This window comes from Anolis sagrei, chromosome 4 (genome assembly GCF_037176765.1).
Source record: "Anolis sagrei isolate rAnoSag1 chromosome 4, rAnoSag1.mat, whole genome shotgun sequence".
Classification (NCBI taxonomy): Eukaryota; Metazoa; Chordata; class Lepidosauria; order Squamata; family Dactyloidae; genus Anolis; species Anolis sagrei.
The window spans coordinates 105794061-105813499 of NC_090024.1; the positions used below are offsets into that span (position 1 = coordinate 105794061).

The 19439-nt window shown below is 42.9% G+C and overlaps 1 protein-coding gene across 1 annotated transcript in view; it reads right to left on the reverse strand.

The window, feature by feature from the left end:
- The window catches only part of TERT (telomerase reverse transcriptase), a 47658-nt gene extending 28471 nt beyond the window's left edge, over positions 1-19187 (reverse strand). Inside the window, exons 1-7 of the mRNA XM_067467557.1 lie at positions 18965-19187; positions 14608-16459; positions 10151-10349; positions 9506-9695; positions 6963-7145; positions 4631-4792; positions 2891-2986 (exon numbers count right to left, since the gene is read on the reverse strand). Of these exons, the coding sequence (XP_067323658.1) occupies positions 2891-2986; positions 4631-4792; positions 6963-7145; positions 9506-9695; positions 10151-10349; positions 14608-16459; positions 18965-19186 (2904 nt within the window). The 5' untranslated portion in view covers position 19187. The remainder of the gene's footprint in view (positions 1-2890; positions 2987-4630; positions 4793-6962; positions 7146-9505; positions 9696-10150; positions 10350-14607; positions 16460-18964) is intronic.
- Positions 19188-19439: the final 252 nt, after the last annotated feature.

Sequence of the window (19439 nt, forward strand, 5' to 3'; positions counted from 1 at the left end):
AAGTACATTTACATTGAAGGTCAGAATAATGATTTAATCCGAGTTGGGAAGTCTTATCTTAAATTACAGTTTTATGTAAATATTCAAAAACATTTCACCTCCTGATGCCTCAATTAATGTAATTTTATTGGTATCTATTTTTAATTTGAAATTTACCAGTAGTGGCTGCATTTCCCACCTTCGCTTATACTTGCATCAATATGTTTTCCCAGTTTTTTTGTGGTAAAATAAGGTGCCTTGGCTTATATTCGGATCGGCTTATACTTGAGTATATAGGGTATATAGTTTCAATGTGAAATATTTATCTGAAACACGCAGAGGCAAACTCCTGGGAACTTGTGGTAAGAGCAAAGTCTAGCTGGGACTACAAGAACAGAAGATCATTACCAAAAAGGCAGCAAACTGAGCTGAACTGAGAACAAAAGGTTTCCTTCAAAAGACAAATGTGTTAAACACCACCATCTACTGACAAGAAACAGCAAAGGCATCCCCTCAAATACATGGGAAGCAGAAAGGAAAGAAGGTGGAATAAAAATGGAATTTTCTGTATCAAATAAACCCCTTCAGACTAACTGTTTTTATTTTAGCATGAGCTTTTGGGATCAAATCCCCGCTTCTTCAGATTCAGTATAGCAATATGGGTTTATAGCCACAAAACCCCATACCACATCCTGTTTTTTTCTCCCTCTCGATACTCATTTTTAAAACATAAGAGATAAAGAGAGGGACTTCTTTGCAATCAAATACATGGGGAAATGTTAAGGCTAAATTCAGCAATATAGAAATTCAACTTCATTATTGTATAATTCCATAGAATTTTCCACAGATCAACAAACTGAGCTTTCACACACATTTCCCTCTGGCATAATTTGAAGTTTATCATGTTTTTAAAAGTCTCTTCAGCTGCTAAAGTAGCCCACCTTCAAAAGATTTGGAAAGTTTGGTGCAACACAACCAGCACTATCCTATCAAGGCAGATAAAATTGAAAAAGTAAAGACGGTACATATATACACAAATAAATAAATAAGAGCACTACCACATTAATAAATAATCTGGAAGCTAAATAACATTTGCTTGTCATTTTGCAGAGGTAGTGCACTAATTATTAAAGAGCAATCCTAAGAACCACTGGACCACATTTGGATGTAGGGGGCACTGGTGGTTCGATTCGGAATTGACCCAAACATATTTTGGAACTTTCTGAAATTTCCCGAATCGCTTCATTAATGGCAGACGCGATTGTGTAATGTATGGGATTTCTAGTGTCTTCTTAGGCAACTCCCAGCAAACAAAGAAAAGAAAAAAAAGAAAAAGCCCTGCCATTTTTGCCTTGGAAGATGACTTCACTACTTTGGGAAGGGGAGTTTGTGTTCAAAGAGTGGCTTGAATTGATGGGAGATCTAGTTCTTTTGAGGCAATGTGCAACACAAGCTAAAAACACCGAGGCCAGAGAGACCAGCTACAACGTTGGCTTTTTAAAATGTTGGGGTGAGTGCTTTGGTTTCTCTGTGTTGCTCCCACCCACGCCACTCACCCACATACACACTACCCTCGCAGTGCCCACCCAACCCAAACCCCAACAGCAACAACATACAACACACATGCTCTTCTTCCAACTTCCCTTCAACACAACCTCCCTTCCCTTAGTCTTTGTCTTTCTCCTTCTCTCTTCCCTTCCTGGCTCCGAATGAGCATCTGAGCTATGGGTTCCCCTTTATATACAGCAATGGCTGCCAGTGCCGAAACCCCTCGTGCTTTGGTTTCTCCGTGTTGCTCCCACCCATGTCACTCTCCCAGGTACACACTACCCTCGCGGTGCCCACCCGACCCAAACCCCAACAGCAACAACACACAGCACACACGTGTTCTTATTCCAACATTTCTTCAACACAATCTCCCTTTCCTTAGTATTTCCCTTTCCCCTTCTCCCTTCCCTTCCCGACTCCGAATGAGCCTCTGAGCCATGTGCTCCCCTTTATATACAGCAATGGCCACCAGTGCAGAAACACCTCCCTTCCCCAAAACGTCTCCCCTGATTGGCTGGAGGAGAGGCAAGAAGCCTGCTTTTAACTTAATGGGGAGCACCCGGTGGCGCAGTGGGTTAAACCCCTGTGCTGGCAGGACTGAAGACCGACGGGTCGCAGGTTCAAATCCAGGGAGAGGCGGATGAGCTCCCTCTATCAGCTCCAACTCCTATGCGGGGACATGAGAGAAGCCTCCCAGAAGGATGATAAAAACATCAAATCATCTGGGCGTCCCCTGGGCAACATCCTTGCAAACGTCCAATTCTCTCACACCAGAAGCGACTTGCAGTCTCTCAAGTCGCTCCTGACACGACAAAAAAACCCAACTTAATGATTTATCTATTGTTTTAAACTGTTGTTATATTGTTGTTTGCTTGTATGTATGCCATTGAATTGTTGCCGAGTGTAAGCCGTCCTGAGTCCCCCTTCCGGGGTTGAGAAGGACGGGGTAGAAATACTGGAAATAATAAAGTAATAATAATGATGCTTCCTCTGAGGTTAACTGCACTGAACTCTGCTTACCAATTTTTATTTAATGTTTTTTAATTTAATGTATGCCTTGCCTTTCTCAAGGTGGCAAGTGTGGATTGCTGCTAAATACGGTCAGTGTGGATTGGGGCCTATAAGATGGAGCTATGGCAGGGGATCCTGTATTCCAAATAGCCTCTGCCATGAGTTCAATGAAGGTATTAAGAAAAACCGTTTGAAAATAACAGCAGAGTGCTCTATAAGGCGGTGATAAAGAAGAAAACAATTATATGTAGTACTGCATAAGCACTCTCAAGTCAGTAAGGATTAAATAACAACAACAATAACAACAACATTAAACAACCTATTGAAAAGAGAGTGGCTCCTAGAAACATACTTGTTCAACTACCACTGCATTTCTCAGTGAAGTGCTCTCTTGAAGATGACTCACAAAATGGTTCATCTCAGGCTTAAACTCCTTGAAAGTAGATACCTATAAATAAATTCAGATTAAAATATTTTAAACTTCGGAATTGATGCTCAGTACAATAACTGTGCTGAGAGCAAGCTGTCATCATGTCAGAAAACATAAAGGATTACATCCACTTGTTAATTCAAAAGAGAGCAGACCCAAATTTTGTCTGCATCAAAATTTATGTAACTCCCAATGATTCAACTACTTTAGCTGAAAACAGCAGCTGGAACTAGTCCAAAATAAATATGACCATCTGTCTTCTTCATAACACAGAGTATGCTTCACTTTTTAAAGAACTCTTTTCAAAGAAGACATGCATGTGTACACTCATAAAAGAAAAAATAAAGGAATTTCCCCTGACAATAAATATCTAACTAGGAAAAGATCTGTTTTTAAAGGCCATTTGATGCACTCAAGCAATAAATGACAGTTAACACAAAGTTGCTCAATAAACATCTCAAAAAACAACACACTGGTATATTTCAGGAAGACTGCTAAAAGAATAGCATAAAGCCTGTCAAAATGTCTCTTAGAATGCCCTCAAAATAAAATCTGAAATAATAAAAAATGGTTGCTGGTTACAGCAATAATATTTATTTAGTCGCTCCTGATACGAAAAAAAAAATTAGTCTTGGAATATTGGTTTTTTTATTTTTTTCAAAAAACTAAGTACCATGAAAATAGTTCCTGGTACCAGTTCTTTATATGTTCCTTTAGAGCTCTGCGAGCGTAACTCATAGCTTGTTACTCCACAAGCATGAATGCCTGCCATTGTCCACGAGTAAAGCAATCTACACTGTCATAGAATCCAGATGATTAAAGCAGATAATCCTCATTATCTGCTTTGAACTGCATTATATGAGCCTACACTGCCATATAATCAAGTTCAAATCAGATAATCTGGATTTTATCTGGCAGTGTAGAAAGGGCCTTGGAAAGTTGGAGAGTTTTCACAATAAGCTCACCATCTATCTCAGCTTCAGGTGCGGAAATGCAAACACTTTGCATCCTAAAATGCAATGTTTATTCATGTACATTTCTGTCTTTACATGGAAAGTCCTGTTTTTAATCCTATCCCCACCATTAAAAAACACAAAAATAAAAGTGGAGCAATATCTTCTTCCCCCAGCAGACTTCCCTTAAGGATGAGCTGTCTAGCCAGTGCATATTATAAAATATCTAACTTTAGTATTTTGGCTTCCTATCAGTTAGTGGGGGCTGGTGAAACCCATGTTAGTGGGACAGTGTGTTTGTTCTACAGTACAAAGCTTTAAAAAGCAATCCAAATTGCTGAACCTATTTTGGGGCAGGAGAGAGGAAAAGGGCAGGCCCCAGCATTTGGATATCTCTTTTTAAATACAGAATAAACCTCTGAGTGGATTCACCCTCCCAGGGCCCTTCCAGACACACCCTATATCCAAGTATATGATCCCAGGTTTTCTGTTTTGAACTGGATTATATGAGTCCGCACTGCCAGATAATCTGGAATAAACAGAAAACATGGAATCAGATTCTGGGATATAGGACCTGCCTGGAAGGACCCCCAGTCACATGGGAACCACCAGTAACAGCTGCTTTAGGCAACAGAATATACAACAACCATCCAGAGAAAACCATCCAGAGAAAACCATCCAGAGAAAACCTAGAGGAAGAAGGCATTACGTGTCTCCTGTAATATTTTCTTAGAAGTCCATTTCTTGTCCTTATGATAACTGCGTAGCGCCGTATGCTGTACGTGGTCTTTTTGTTTGGAGGAAGGGCCTGTGAAACTACCTCTACCAGTTTGTCATGAGGGATGGTATCATAAGCCCCTGTTACATCGGCCTGGAAGAGAAAACAGTACAGTTCAGTCAACAGTTCTTACAACAGTGGACTGATGTTACACAAAGTAAACATAAGAACTCGTGTGAAGCAGTGCTGAGTGTTGGGTGACAATTCTGGAGACCAGAGTTCAACTCCCCATTTGGCCATGAAACCCCACTGGGTGACCGTGGGCACATCACAGTCTTACAGCCCTAGAGGAAGAAGGCAAAGGCAACTCCTTTCAAAGAAAATCCCATGACAGTGTCACCTTAGGTTGGAAATGACTTGAAGGTACATAACAACAGCAACCACAGTAAGAATACTGTAATGGGAGGACATTCACAACCAAATACAAAGAAAATATCCTGCAAAAGTATTAACAGAAATGACATAACATCGCAAGCGCAATTGGTGGGGGACGAGGGACAGGGCCTTCTCGGTGGTGGCCCCTCGACTCTGGAACTTGCTCTCTAAGGACATTAGGCATGCCCCAACTCTGGCAGTCTTTAAGAGGCCTGAAAACATGGTTGTTCCAGTGTTCCTTCCCAGAATAAGGAAACCCTAAGCAACATTTCCCTAATCGCACTTTACTAATGATCTAGGATTGTCTGCTCGCCTCATCTCTCTCCAAATACCTATCCTAGTTATATGTCACCTGGTCATGCCCAACATTTAAAAAAAAATTTAATTATTACATTTGGCCCTGCATAGGTTTTTAATGCGTTGTGGTGTTATTGTTACTGTTTATTGCTTTGTTTATGAGTTTATTTATTTTCTGTATTGCTGTTGTTGTTTTTACTGATGTACTTGGGCTCGGCCTCTTGTAAGCCGCACCGAGTCCTTCGGGAGATGGTAGCGGGGTATAAATAAAGGTTTATTATTATTACTATTATAACATGATTTTTAAAAATATACTCTTGCCTTGATAAGCTTGCAATCAAAAATCCAAACAAAAATTATAATAGGAGAGGAAGAAGCAGAGAACAACAGGGGACAAACCTATGCTCATCTTCTAGCATGTCCATATGCTTAATTCCCAAGGAAGATGAAGGGTTAATTCCCAAGATGTGAAGGGCACATGCCAGAAGCCTTCTAGAGAAAGCATGTTTTTAGGAGGGTTTGGTAGAAACCTTCAACAGACAAAGACTAAGGATTTTTAGAGAGCAAGGGAGAGGAACACTATATGTTCCTGAATTGAGGTAAGTTTTTGCAAGATTACCAAACATTTGCCTGGAATCTGTGCACATCAGAGACACTTATTTGGGTATGAAGAAGCCATGGTTACTGAGGGACCTCTAAGGGGGGCACGGCTGTGATACAGATGAGAGTCCTTGCTGTTAAATTTGTTATGGGCACACATCATGTCATTTCATGGCAGCCGCTTCAGGATCCTCTTGGGACTGGGGATCTCTAGCAATGTCACTATGCAAAAAAACCCTTTGCAATTTCCGGTATATGAGGGCAGTTAGTTTCTGCTAACTCGGACAACTAGAAAGGGAGAAAAGTTGACCAAGTTAGCAGAAACTACCTGCCCTGATATACTGCTGTTGTTGGCTTCACTGTGAATGTCAAAACCTGAATTGGGTTTTATTTCAAGCTATTAGGTAAAGGTAAAGGTTTTTCCCTGACATTAAGTCCAGTCGTGTCTGACTCTGGGGTGAGGTGCTCATCTCCATTTCTAAGCTGAAGAGCCAGCATTGTCCGTAGACACCTCCAAGGTCATATGGCCAGCATGACTGCATGGAGCGCCGTTACCTTCCCGCCAGAGTACATCTATTGATCTACTCACATTTGCATGTTTTTGAACTGCTAGGTTGGCAGAAGCTGGGGTTCACAGTGGAAGCTTACACCGTTACCCAGATTCAAACCTCCAACCTTTTGGTCAACAAGTTTAGCAGCTCAGTGATTTAACCCACTGCGCTACAGGGGTCTCCATTATGCAGCAGAAATTACAGATGAAAACCTTCCATTTTGTGGCACAATTTACCTTCAGCAAAAAATCCTGAAATGTTTAATTAACTGATAAGAAGCTAAAGTGAACATCAAGCAATTTACCTCTCGAAAACAGGCCACAGACACTGGGCAGATAGGATTACAGCAGCAATATTTTACAGTGCAACCCTATGCATGTTTATTCAGTCTGTGCTTCAGTGCTCACTTGGATTGATTTTCAAAGATTTTCAAACCATACCTTCACAAAGTAGAATTTAGGCATTTCTTCATTCTTCTCCAAGATCTTCAAAACAAATTTCTTCCACTTTGCATAAATATCATCTTTCCCAAAAACAGATGACCCAAGCAAGGCAGGATTCTTTATTCGTTCATAATTAAGAATACTAAACAAGTTCTTCAGTTGTGTATTGAAGAACTGAACCTAAAGGAAAACAAAAGAAAATACAAAGAATGGGTTGTTGGTGCTGATATGAAAATATTTTATATTCACATATGTGTAAGCTGGTTGGTTGCTCTGGTGGATGGTTAAACTAAAGGGTTCAAAGAGCAAGTCTGAACAGTTTGATTTTTTTTTAACCGAAGATGAGGGTTTTTTTTTGGAAAGGACGAGGACAGACATAGAGAACGTTCCAGTGTGGAAGTTAAAATAGAAGACATGGCTGCATAAAAGCTTACCAAAGAGATTTCAAATTTTAAAAGAACACATGTAGTTGGCCCTTATGTATCCATGGATTCAATCATCCACAGATTAAAAATACCACCTCCACCAAAAATCTTGATTTTGCCATTTTGTATGAAGGGTGGCGTTTTACTACACCAGGCATCCTCAAACTGTGGCCCTCCAGCTGTTTGGGCCTCCAACTCCCAGACCTAACAAATTGTTCAATTGTCAGGATTACTGGGAGTTGAAGGCCCAAACAGCTGGAGGGCCGCGGTTTGAAGATGCCTGTACTACACCATTGTATATAATGTTATCTGAGATCCATGGATTTTAGCATCCATGGATGGTCCTGGAATCAAACCCCAGCAGATACCAAAGGCTTACTGCATGTAGATAAAGGTAAAGGTTTCCCCTTGACATTAAGTCTAGTCGTGTCCGACTTTGGGGGTTGGTGCTCATCTCCATATCTAAGCCGAAGAGCCGGTGTTGTGCGTAGATGCCTCCTAGGTCATGTGGCTGGCATGACTGCATGGAGCGCCGTTAGCTTCCCACAGAAGCAGTACCTATAGATCTACTCATATTTGCATGTTTTCAAACTGCTAGGTTGGCAGAAGCTGGGACTAACAGTGGGAGCTCACCCTGCTCCCTGGATTCAAACCGCCAACCTTTTGGTCAGCAAGTTCAGCAGCTCAGTGGTTAACCTGCTGCGCCACCGCATATAATATATACTGCATATAAGAAACAGAAACATAAGTGCAGATAATTAGCCCTGATAAACGAGAGTGAAGCCAAAGCTGATTAAAAATGCCAATAACAATGGAGTTCTTACCCAGCTGTGATTGAAGAGAAAGGAAAGAAAAATTAGACGACAGAATGTCAACAGGCATTGAAGACAGTGGCAGCTCATGCCTGCCATGTCAGTGGGGTAGTGCTGAACTCACAGGAGATTTTAATCCCCCTCCGAGGTGAGAACGGTGGGGTATAAGTACAGTAAATAAAATAATAATAATAATAATAATAATAATAATAATAATAATAATAATAATCTGAATTTTAAAGAAGCTATCCGGAAAATGAATGGCAGCTAGTGGAGCTCCTTAAACAGGAGGGTTGACCGCTCCCTGTAAGGAGTCCCAGTTAGAATTATAACACTAATACATTTTCAAAAATATTCTGCTCTTGGTTTGAAAGTGTTATTTCCTGTTTAATTGTGCAGGTCTTACTTTTCAGTAGTTGTTATGCTCCAGAAACTTTGTTTTTGGGGCTGCCACAAACTATATTGAATTGGTTGGGACTCGTTGACATATTTATTGAAAAACTAGAACAAAATGTGCTGAGGGTGTCCTGTAAAAACAACATTTTTAATAAACTTTTTCCATGTTTTAATGATAGAATCAATTAGGAAATGACATTTATAACCCAGGAACAAAAATGATGTTACGTAGTGTTACAGGATGGGTATACCGGACTTTTTAGGGATAGATGAGAGAAGGATCTTTGAATTATAATCAATCGCAAGCTGAACATGAGTCAGTAGTGTGGCATAGCAGCAAAACAAAAGGGGTTCATTGGATGTTAGTATGCATTTATAGAGCAACCACTTCAAGTCACAAGAAGTAAAAGTTCCACATTACTTCACACAAGCCAGACTTCATCTGCTGTTCTGGGAATTGTACTTGGAGGTTGAAGACTAACTGGAATGGGCTCAAGTGTATATCAGGGTCACAAACAAGCCTCTAAAATTGGATTAAGATGGTCTAATACAGGGGTCCTCAAACTAAGGCCTGGGGGCTGGATACGACCCTCCAAGATCATCAGGGTCAACCTAAGTCTGAAACGACTTGAAAGCACACAACAAAAGCAGGTCCATACTTCCCATTGAAATCCTAATAAGTTTATATTTGTTAAAATTGTCCTTTATTTTAATTATTGTATTGTTTTAAGTGTTTCTTGCACTACAATTAAGATATGTGCAGTATGCATAGGAATTTATTCATTTTTTTCAAATTATAATCTGGCCCTTCAATAGTTTGAGGGACTGTGACCTGGCCCTTTGTTTAAAAAGTTTGAGGACCCCTGGTCTAATATAATACCAGACTAAAACACAGGAAGTCAAGCACCTTTCTTGCTCTGGTCTTCTTGCAGAAAGTTTTGGCTCCAACTACGCTATCCAGCCGGACCACAGGCCGCAGTCCATTTGTTTTGGGAATGAAGCGGAGTTTTGAGGCCAGAGGAATATACTTTTCCTTCTGCAAAATTTTGATCTTTTCCTCTGACAAGGCATGGAGATGTACTTTGGACAAGTGGTTCCTAAAACAGAAGGTAATGTTAGTCCCATGGTTATAGACTACAAAGCAAATTTTGTCATTTCCTCTTAAGATTTGCTTCCTTGCAAGACTCAGTTCCGAATGTCTACCATCACAATATTCTTCAAAGTAGTGTTTGAAATCAATTCCTTTTCTGTTCCTACCTCTCAGCTAGAAATTAGAACATAATTGCACATAAGGGCCAATCTGACGTGCTCTAGTCACCATATTCTTCCTCCTATTTTCTTTCAATGGGTGTAACGTGTGTATCATCTCAACCCACCTTGCAACTTTCCAAATTTGGGAAGCTGAATTCAAAAATAGAATTAGCAATAGGGTTCATGTCTAGTCTATCTGCAAGTGTTATCTATCTATACACAGGAAGACACAGGAGACAGCAACAAGAGATCATACATCTCTCCTTGGACAGGCCATGAGCAGCTTTCTAATTATAATTACCTGATTCCAATAGCCTCTAACTTGCTCCAAACAGTTTTTCTGAAGAAGAAAAGTAAGTTCTTTTGAAACATGGTCTCGGTGATATAAAAGAAAGAGCGGAGGAGCTCTGTAACATAGGAATCCATCAGCCAGTAGAGGAATTTGGACATTAGGTCTTGACGAAAATGATGTTCAGAGGCAGGAACAAAATGACCATTTCCTAAATCCAGAAATCAAGTTTAATGACATTGAATATAGGACAATACTGTTTCCAAAAGATTCCTGTCTTTTGAGGAATATTTATTCATGTTTTTACTAAAACCAAAGGCTGTAGTTCTACAAAGAAACATATGCCAGAAGCGATAAAGCAGGGGACTCTCTTTAAACTTTCTACCAAGGCAGCTTCCCCAAGTGAGATTAACAGGAAGACATTGGCTATTATGTTTTTAATGGTTTTTGTATTGCATTGATTTCATATTTATTTTATAATTCTGTTTTAAATGTTTTAATTGTATATTGTGGATTGTTATGGCATCAAATTGCTGCCAATTTGTAAGCTGCCTTGAGTCACCTTCGGGCTTGAGAAAGGCGGGATAGAAATATCGTAAATAAATAAATAAACAGAACACTAACAAGCATACCATTATCAAGCAGAGAAGCAGACCACATATGTCCCTCTCCTACCCAAACTCAGCCTTAGAGCACAGATGCTAATGCCAGGGGTCCTCAAACTAAGGCCTGAGGGCCACATACGGCCCTCCAAGGTCATTTACCGGGCCCTTGCTAGGACCAACCTAAGTCTGAAATGACTTGAAAGCACACAACAACAACAACAATCCTATCTCATCAGCCAAAAGCAGGCCCACATTTCCCATTGAAATACTTTGTTGTTCATTCGTTCAGTCGTCTCCGACTCTTCGTGACCTCATGGACCAGCCTACGCCAGAGCTCCCTGTCGGCCGTTACCACCCCCAGCTCCCTCAGGGTCAGTCCAGTCACTTCAAGGATGCCATCCATCCATCTTGCCCTTGGTCGGCCCCTCTTCCTTTTGCCTTCCACTTTCCCCAGCATAATTGTCTTCTCTAGGCTTTCCTGTCTCCTCATGATGTGGCCAAAGTACTTCAACTTTGTCTCTAGTATCTTTCCCTCCAGTGAGCAGTCGGGCTTTATTTCCTGGAGGATGGACTGGTTGGATCTTCTCGCACTCCAAGGCACTCTCAGCACTTTCCTCCAACACCACAGCTCAAAAGCATCGATCTTCCTTCGCTCAGCCTTCCCTAAGGTCCAGCTCTCACATCCGTAGGTTACTACAGGGAATACCATGGCTTTGACTAGGCGGATCTTTGTTGCCAGTCTGATGTCTCTACTCTTCACTATTTTATCGAGACTGGACATTGCTCTCCTCCCAAGAAGTAAGCGTCTTCTGATTTCCTGGCTACAGTCTGCATCTGCAGTAATCTTTGCCCCTAGAAATACAAAGTCTGTCACGGCCTCCACGGTTTCTCCCTCTATTTTCCAGTTGTCAATCATTCTTGTTGCCATAATCTTGGTTTTTTTGACGTTTAGCTGCAACCCGGCTTTTGCGCTTTCTTCTTTCACCTTGATTAGAAGGCTCCTCAGCTCCTCCTCGCTTTCGGCCATCAGAGTGGTGTCATCTGCATATCTGAGGTTGTTAATGTTTCTTCCAGCAATTTTCACCCCAGCTTTGCATTCATCCAGCCCCGCACATCGCATGATGTGTTCTGCATACAAGTTAAAAAGGTTGGGTGAGAGTATGCAGCCTTGCCGTACGCCTTTCCCAATCTTGAACCAGTCTGTTGTTCCGTGGTCAGTTCTGACTGTTGCTACTTGGTCCTTGTACAGATTCCTCAGGAGAGAGACAAGGTGGCTTGGTATGCCCATCCCACCAAGAACTTGCCACAATTTATTATGATCCACACAGTCAAAGGCTTTAGAATAGTCAATGAAGCAGAAGTAGATGTTTTTCTGAAACTCCCTGCCTTTCTCCATTATCCAGCGGATATTGGCAATCTGGTCTCTCGTTCCTCTGCCTTTTCTAAACCCAGCTTGAACATCTGGCAACTCTTGCTCCATGTATTGCTGGAGTCTTCCTTGCAGGATCTTGAGCATTACCTTACTGGCATGAGAAATAAGGGCCACTGTACGGAAGTTTGAGCAGTCTTTCGCATTTCCCTTTTTTGGTATGGGGATATAAGTTGATTTTTTCCAGTCTGATGGCCATTCTTGTGTTTTCCATATTTGCTGGCAAATGGCATGCATCACCTTGACAGCATCATCTTTTAAGATTTTAAACAGTTCAGCTGGGATCCCGTCGTCTCCTGCTGCCTTGTTGTTAGCAATGCTTCTTAAGGCCCATTCAACTTCACTCCTCAGGATGTCTGGTTCTAATTCATTCACCACACCGTCATAACTATCCTCAATATTATTATCCTTCCTATACAGATCTTCTGTATAGTCTCGCCACCTTCTCTTGATCTCTTCAGCTTCTGTTAGGTCCCTGCCATCTTTGTTTTTTATCATACCAATTTTTGCCTGAAATTTACCTCCAATGTTTCTAATTTTCTGGAAGAGGTCTCTTGTCCTTCCTATTCTGTTGTCTTCCTCCACTTCCATGCATTGCTTATTTAAAAATAGTTCCTTATCTCTTCTGGCTAACCTCTGGAATTGCGCATTTAACTGGGCATATCTCCCCTTTTCACTGTTTCCTTTTGCTTTCCTCCTTTCTTGGGCTACTTCCAGTGTCTCAGCAGACAACCATTTTGCCTTCTTGGTTTTCTTTTTCTTTGGAACGTACTTTGTTGCCGCCTCCTGAACAATGTCGCGGACTTCTGTCCATAGTTCTTCTGGGACTCTGTTTACTAAATCTAGTCCTTCAAATCTGTTCTTCACTTCCACTGTATATTCGCTAGGAATGTTAGTGAGATCATATCTAACTGGTCTGTGTATTTTCCCTGATCTCTTTAGTTTTATTCTAAATTGAGCAATAAGAAGTTCGTGATCTGAGCTACAGTCAGCCCCAGGTCTTGTTTTCACCGACTGGATGGATGTCCGCCACCTTTGGCTGCAAAGGATGTAGTCAATCTGATTTCGGTGTTGACCGTCTGGTGAGGTCCATGTATAAAGCCGTCTTTTAGGTTGTTGGAAGAGAGTATTCGTTATACACAGCGAGTTTTCCTGGCAAAATTCTATCAGCCTGCGTCCCGCTTCATTTTGTTCTCCCAGACCATGCTTGCCTGTGATCCCAGTTGTCATTTGACTTCCCACCTTGGCATTCCAGTCTCCTGTAATGAAAATAATGTCTCTTTTTGGTGTATTATCCAGTAGGTCCTGCAGATCCTCATAGAACTGATCTACTTCTGCTTCTTCAGCAGCTGTGGTTGGGGCATATATTTGGATCACTGTAATGTTGAAAGGCTTTCCTTGCACTCGAATTGAGATCATTCTGTCATTTTTTGGGTTGTATCCAAGCACCGCTTTAGCGAATTTCTTATTAATTATGAAGGCTACTCCATTTCTTCGATGTTCCTCTTGTCCGCAGTAGTAGATCTGGTGGTCATCTGATGTGAAGTGGCCCATTCCAGTCCATTTCAGTTCGCTGACCCCCAGAATGTCTATCTTTAGTTTTGACATCTCACCAATAACAACATCCAATTTGCCCTGGCTCATAGATCTTACATTCCAGGTTCCTATGGTGTGTTGATCTTTAGAGCATCGGATTCGTCGTTCACCTTCCTTTCAGCTTTGAGCTAGCTGCGTCATCACATCTGGGGCTAGTTGAACTTATCCTCTGCTCCTCCCCAGTAGCATTTTGGCCATCTTCCGACCTGGGAGTCCCATCTTCCAATGGCATACCGACATATCTCTGGTTGTACTGGTCCATTTAGTTTTCTTGGCAAGGATACTGGAGTGGTTTGCCATTGCCTTCCCCAGGGATCACGCTTGGTCTGACCTCTCTGCCACAACCGTCCCGTCTTGGGTGGCCCTTCACGGTTTCGCTCATGACATCATTGAGGTGCTCAAGCTCCAGCGCCCCGACAAGGCGGTGATCCTTTGCTGGAGATTGAAATACTAATAAGTTTATATTTGTTAAAATTGTTCTTTGTTTTTAATTATTGTATTGTTTTTAAATGTTTTTTGCACTACAAATAAGATATGTGCAGTGTGCATAGGAATTCATTCATCCTTTTTTCAAATTATAATCTGGCCCTCCAGCAGTGACCTGGCTTTCTGTTTAAAAAGTTTGAGGACCCCTGCTAATACTTTCAGCTTGGGTGATGGGCATGAAGCAGGATGAAAATAACTAACTCACCACAACATCCACGGACAACAGACTGATAACTTCTGTGGACTCCTTTGCAAGGCTGGGAAACATTCATGCACAAGAATACTGAACTCTAATACCCAAGTCACTTTGGTATTTGTGACATTCATGTAGTTATTATCTTTTTAAAAAATACCTTTGGTCAGACGCAGCCAAGTGCAATCGTTCACCCTCATTTTCCACATCAGATCCTGCATAGAAAATGTGGCAAACTTCCCCAGGGAGATGAATTTCTTCACATTTTTGTAGAAGCGGCATTTGTTATGGCTAGAACCCCAGAGCGCAGCAGGAACCACTCTCTGTAAACATTCCCTCACAAAGGTGTACACTTGCCAGTGACTACTATGTTGTTTAAACAACTCCTTGAAGTTGGAAGTGGAAGAATCCAGGGCAGGTTTCTCCTCGGGTCCTTTTTGGCCCAACTCAACCTCCTGACAGCTTCTGCTTGAAACTCCTGATGCTCCTGGGAAGTGGCCTAAACCGACTGGTACAGAACTGAGGTAATCCTCCATAGTATTGGCCTCCTGGCTCTTCTGGGATGAATGCCTTCTCTCTTGGTTCCCTTTTTCCTCACAAGTTCGCTTTTCTGTGCCAAACTTGTGTGAATCAGAAATCTTGATTGGGCAATTCTTTTTTAAAATCCTTAGATAGGGGCACTTGGCATGCTTCTGTAATAGTTCCTGGAACAGGCTTCTCATCTGCCAATAGCGTTTAGGAAGCCTCTTTTTTCGCTTGGAATGGCTCAGGTTTGAACTGCCAAGCTGCTTTGGGATCTGATTGGTGAAAAACACATTCTCTATTAGCTTTTGCCCCCCTGACGGAGAACCCTTCAACTGATTTAGCACAAAAAATTTAGGCAAACATTCACTGAATCGTCGACGACAATACAAAAGAGAGGATCTCTTAAAAGAAGGATTATCAGAAGTCTTCCCACTTGATTTAGAGTCATGGATACTTCTGGCAGTGGCACCATCTGCTGATACCATCCGAGTAGATCTAATGCCACCTCCTTGTTTTGTTGACCTATCGACAGATTCTATTTTGGTGCTAGGCTCACAGTGAGTTTTACTCCCACTAACTAGCGTCATTGTCTTACCACTCACAAAAGACTTTTGATGATCAAGAAGATGTGCATCTGGTACAGCAGAGGTCTGTTCTCCATATTCATTACTGTGTGGCACAGGAGTTAGCCCATCCGCCAAGCAGGAGCTTGTGGAGCTTTGAGATGTGACACCATCACCATCTAGGCTCAATGGATGTTTGCTTTGAGTGGGAACTGGGTTTCCCATTTCTTTCTGTAGCCTGTCCTCTATTTGCATGATTTTTATTCTTTTTGTGCTCAGTTCACAACGGCCTTTCCATTTTCTTTTCAGAGATCGTGTTGAAGATGTACGCTCACTGGCCTTTTGCCTGCTTTCTGGGCATTCGCTGGCACTCGCTGTAAAATTCTGCTTGACTGTTTGAACCACTGAAGATTGTGGATAACTGCCCTCCAAAACATATATTGCTTTCCTTCCTAATTTTCTTCTAGGATGCAACTCCTTCCAGTTTCCTCTTGCTGGGCATTGCTTATAAGATGAAAACCTCCTTCTTTGCAGGTAACCAGTCAAGGCGCTGTGTTTTGGCCCAGGATACCTCTGCCTGAGGAATTCAGGAGAGGGAGATGCATCCTTGAATGCAATTTCATAAATGGGCTGCCCACAGATTTGGTAACAACAACTAGGTGGCACTAACATAAAGAGAGAGCAGTGCTCCAATATATACATGAAGACATCATCCCCAACTCTGTTCAGAATCAACTCCCAGAGAATACTCTGAAAAATGGTTTCTGTGGTATAATTGGTAAAGTAGCTGTAGACATTTGGCATGCCGGGCAACGGGAGATGGTTTTCATCCAATAGAGAATAGCCAAAGGCCAAGACATTCCTTTTGTTCTTTTCACAGATTCGCTGAACGACTCTTGCAACGACATCTTGCTGACTAGAAATCTGGAAGTGAACAAAAACGTTATGACTATATTTCATTCATTGTCATTTAGGATTTCGCGGGATTGGCATTAAAATTTTGGGGCACAGGTCCTAAATTATGTATTGCAAGTGTGGCCCACAACATGATGTCGGGCTGCAGCTCCCATCCTCCCTTGCTTTTGCCTAGGCTGGTTGGGACTGATGGGATCTGCAGTCCAGTAGACCACAAATAATAACAACTTTATTTTTGTACCCCACCTCCATCTCTCCAAAGGGACATCTAGTCCAACCTCCTGCTATGCAGGAAATGTACAATCAAAGTACCCCTGACAGATGGCCATCCAGCCTGTTTAAAAGCCTCCAACAGAGTAGCTTCTTTAAGAAAGATCTAAAAACTTGGCTATTCCTATGTGCCCTTGGAGAGTGACCGTTCAACCCATTTTGTTTGTTTCCATCTACAATTGTCCTCATGATGCACTGTCAACCTGTCCTTAATAAAGCCAAACCCCACTGCCCCCCTGACTCCTCCCTCATAAATATACTTTTATTCCTATCTCACCCAGGGTTTCAACTTTTTAACATCTTATCTCGTGCATTTGACCTGCCCTTTCTGTTGAATTTTATTATGTTACTAGCCGTCCCCTACCACGCGTTACTGTGGTCCAGTCTGTGTATATGTATTTTGTGTGTATGTCCCCGGTGGTGCAATGGGTTAAAACACTGAGCTGCTGAGCTTGTTGACCAAAAAATCGCAGGTTCGATTCCAGGGAGCGGTGTGAGCTTCCACTGTCAGCCCTAGCTTCTGCCAACCTAGCAGTTCGAAAACATGCAAATGTGAGTAGATCAATAGGTACCGCTCCAGCGGGAAGATAACGGTGCTCCATGCGGTCATGCTGGCCACATGACCTTGGAGGTGTCTATGGACAACGCTGGTTCTTTGGCTTAGAAATGGAGATGAGCACTACACCCCAGAGTCAGACATGACTGGACTTAATGTCAGGGGACAACCTTTTTTTAAAACATTTGTGTATATGTGTGTTTGCATGTTTTGCACATGCATTGTAATTTTTATTTTGTGGCTTTTTAAGTCTTTTCTACAAATCACAAACCAGGCCCAAACTTGGCACACAGAGTACTCATGACCCACTCTACATCCTGATGCAGTTCTAAGGGGGAATGGACCATGGATGATGGGCCTTGCAGTACCTTTACTCACTGAAACCACTGCGACCCTCATCCTGTGACTGATGAAGACCAAACTTGGCTCACAGAGCCTCCATCCTGGTGTAGTTTGGAGGAGGATGGACCACAGATGATGGGACTCGCAGTACCTTCACTAACTTCCTGAAACCACTGTATATAAATAACTGATAAAGACCAAGCTTGATACACAATTACTTTCTCAAATAACCCAGGACACGCAGGGTCCCCAAGCTAGTCTGTAATAAACCCCACTTGCCTAGTTTCCAACAGACCTCACAACCTCTGAGGATACCTGGGCGAAATGTCAGGAGAGAATGCTTATTTATTTATTATTTAAACTTATATGCCGCCACTCCCCTGGGCCTCGGAGCAGTTTACAAGAATAGTTAAAATCTAACAAAATTTAAAAGCAGTTTAAAACAATTTAAAAACGGCAATATCAAAAATCAAAGGCCTGTCGAAATAGGTATGTCTTGCATGCCCTGTGGAAAACTGATAAGTCCCACAAGGCACGGACTTCGGGTGGCAGAGTATTCCAGAGCGATGGTGCCACTGCTGTGAAGGCTCTGCTTCTGGTTGCTGTTAGACACAAGGTCTTGACACTGGGGACTTCCAATAGATCTTGGTCCTCAGAACAGAGGGATCTCTGGGGTTGGTAGGGGGTGAGGTACATCGGCCCCAAACCATGCAAGGCCTTAAAGGTGAGTACCATCACTTTGAAAGTGATCCGGTGCTCAATTGGTAACCAATGCAGCTGTTGTGAGTTTGGTGTTATGTGGCATCTCATCGGAGTTCCCGCAAGAAGCTGAGCAGCTGCATTTTGTACCAACTTGAGCTTCCGGATCACCGACAGAGGAAGGCCAATGTAGAGGGCGTTACAGTAGTCCAGTCTTGAGATGACCGTGGCCTGGATCACCGTAGCTAGGTCGTCGCTGGACAGGTAAGGGGCCAGCCGTCTAGCCTGCCGTAGGTGAAAGAAGGCAGTTCTGCTAACGGTGGATACCTGGGCCTCCATCGTCAGCAGAGGGTCCAAAAGGACTCCCAGACTCTTTACCAATGATGATGGACGTAGTGCCTCGCCATCCAGGGTTGGCAGCTGGATGTCCCCACTGCCCATACAACTCAGAAAACGCGCTTGTATTAAAATGTTTGGGGGCAGCTTGTGCTCCCCTGAAGGAGCCAGCAGCCTTCCAGGGCAAGTTATAAGCGCCTCAGTGTGCATACTATGGAGTATTTTTGCGGGAGAGGTCCCTGTGTGTCTCCCCAGGCAGTGCTGAGGAGAAGCGCCCACGGCAAGGGGCGGGCCTGGAGAGGGCTGTTTACCTGCTGGAAGCTCAAGCGAGGCGGGGGCGCCTTCCCCCCGCGGGGCCTGCCCACCAGGCAGCGCTCCACCAGCACTCGGAAGCACTTGGGATCCCCCTCCTGGACCAGCGGGGCCCCCGAGGCTTCGGCCTCCTTCTCCTGGAGGCGCCTCACGAAGGCCTCCAAGGGCAGCACCTCCTCGAAGCAGCCCCGCAGCAGCCTGCACACCCGCGGGCGCCCCATGGCCTGGCCAAGCCCCGCCCCCTCTAAGCCCCGCCCCCTCTCGGGCTTGGAAAAAGCGCGGGAAACGCGGCGCCCTCTGTTTTCTTCAGGCAGGAGTCATTGAAGTACGACGCCCGCATATGCAAGGGTGAGGGATGCCGAGGGGCGCAGTCCAGCAATCCTTAAAGGGGCAGCATCCTTTCTGCTCCTACTTCAGAGCGATTTCTTTTCTTTTATTTACCAGCAATCTCAGTGTCAGGTATGAGTGAAAGTG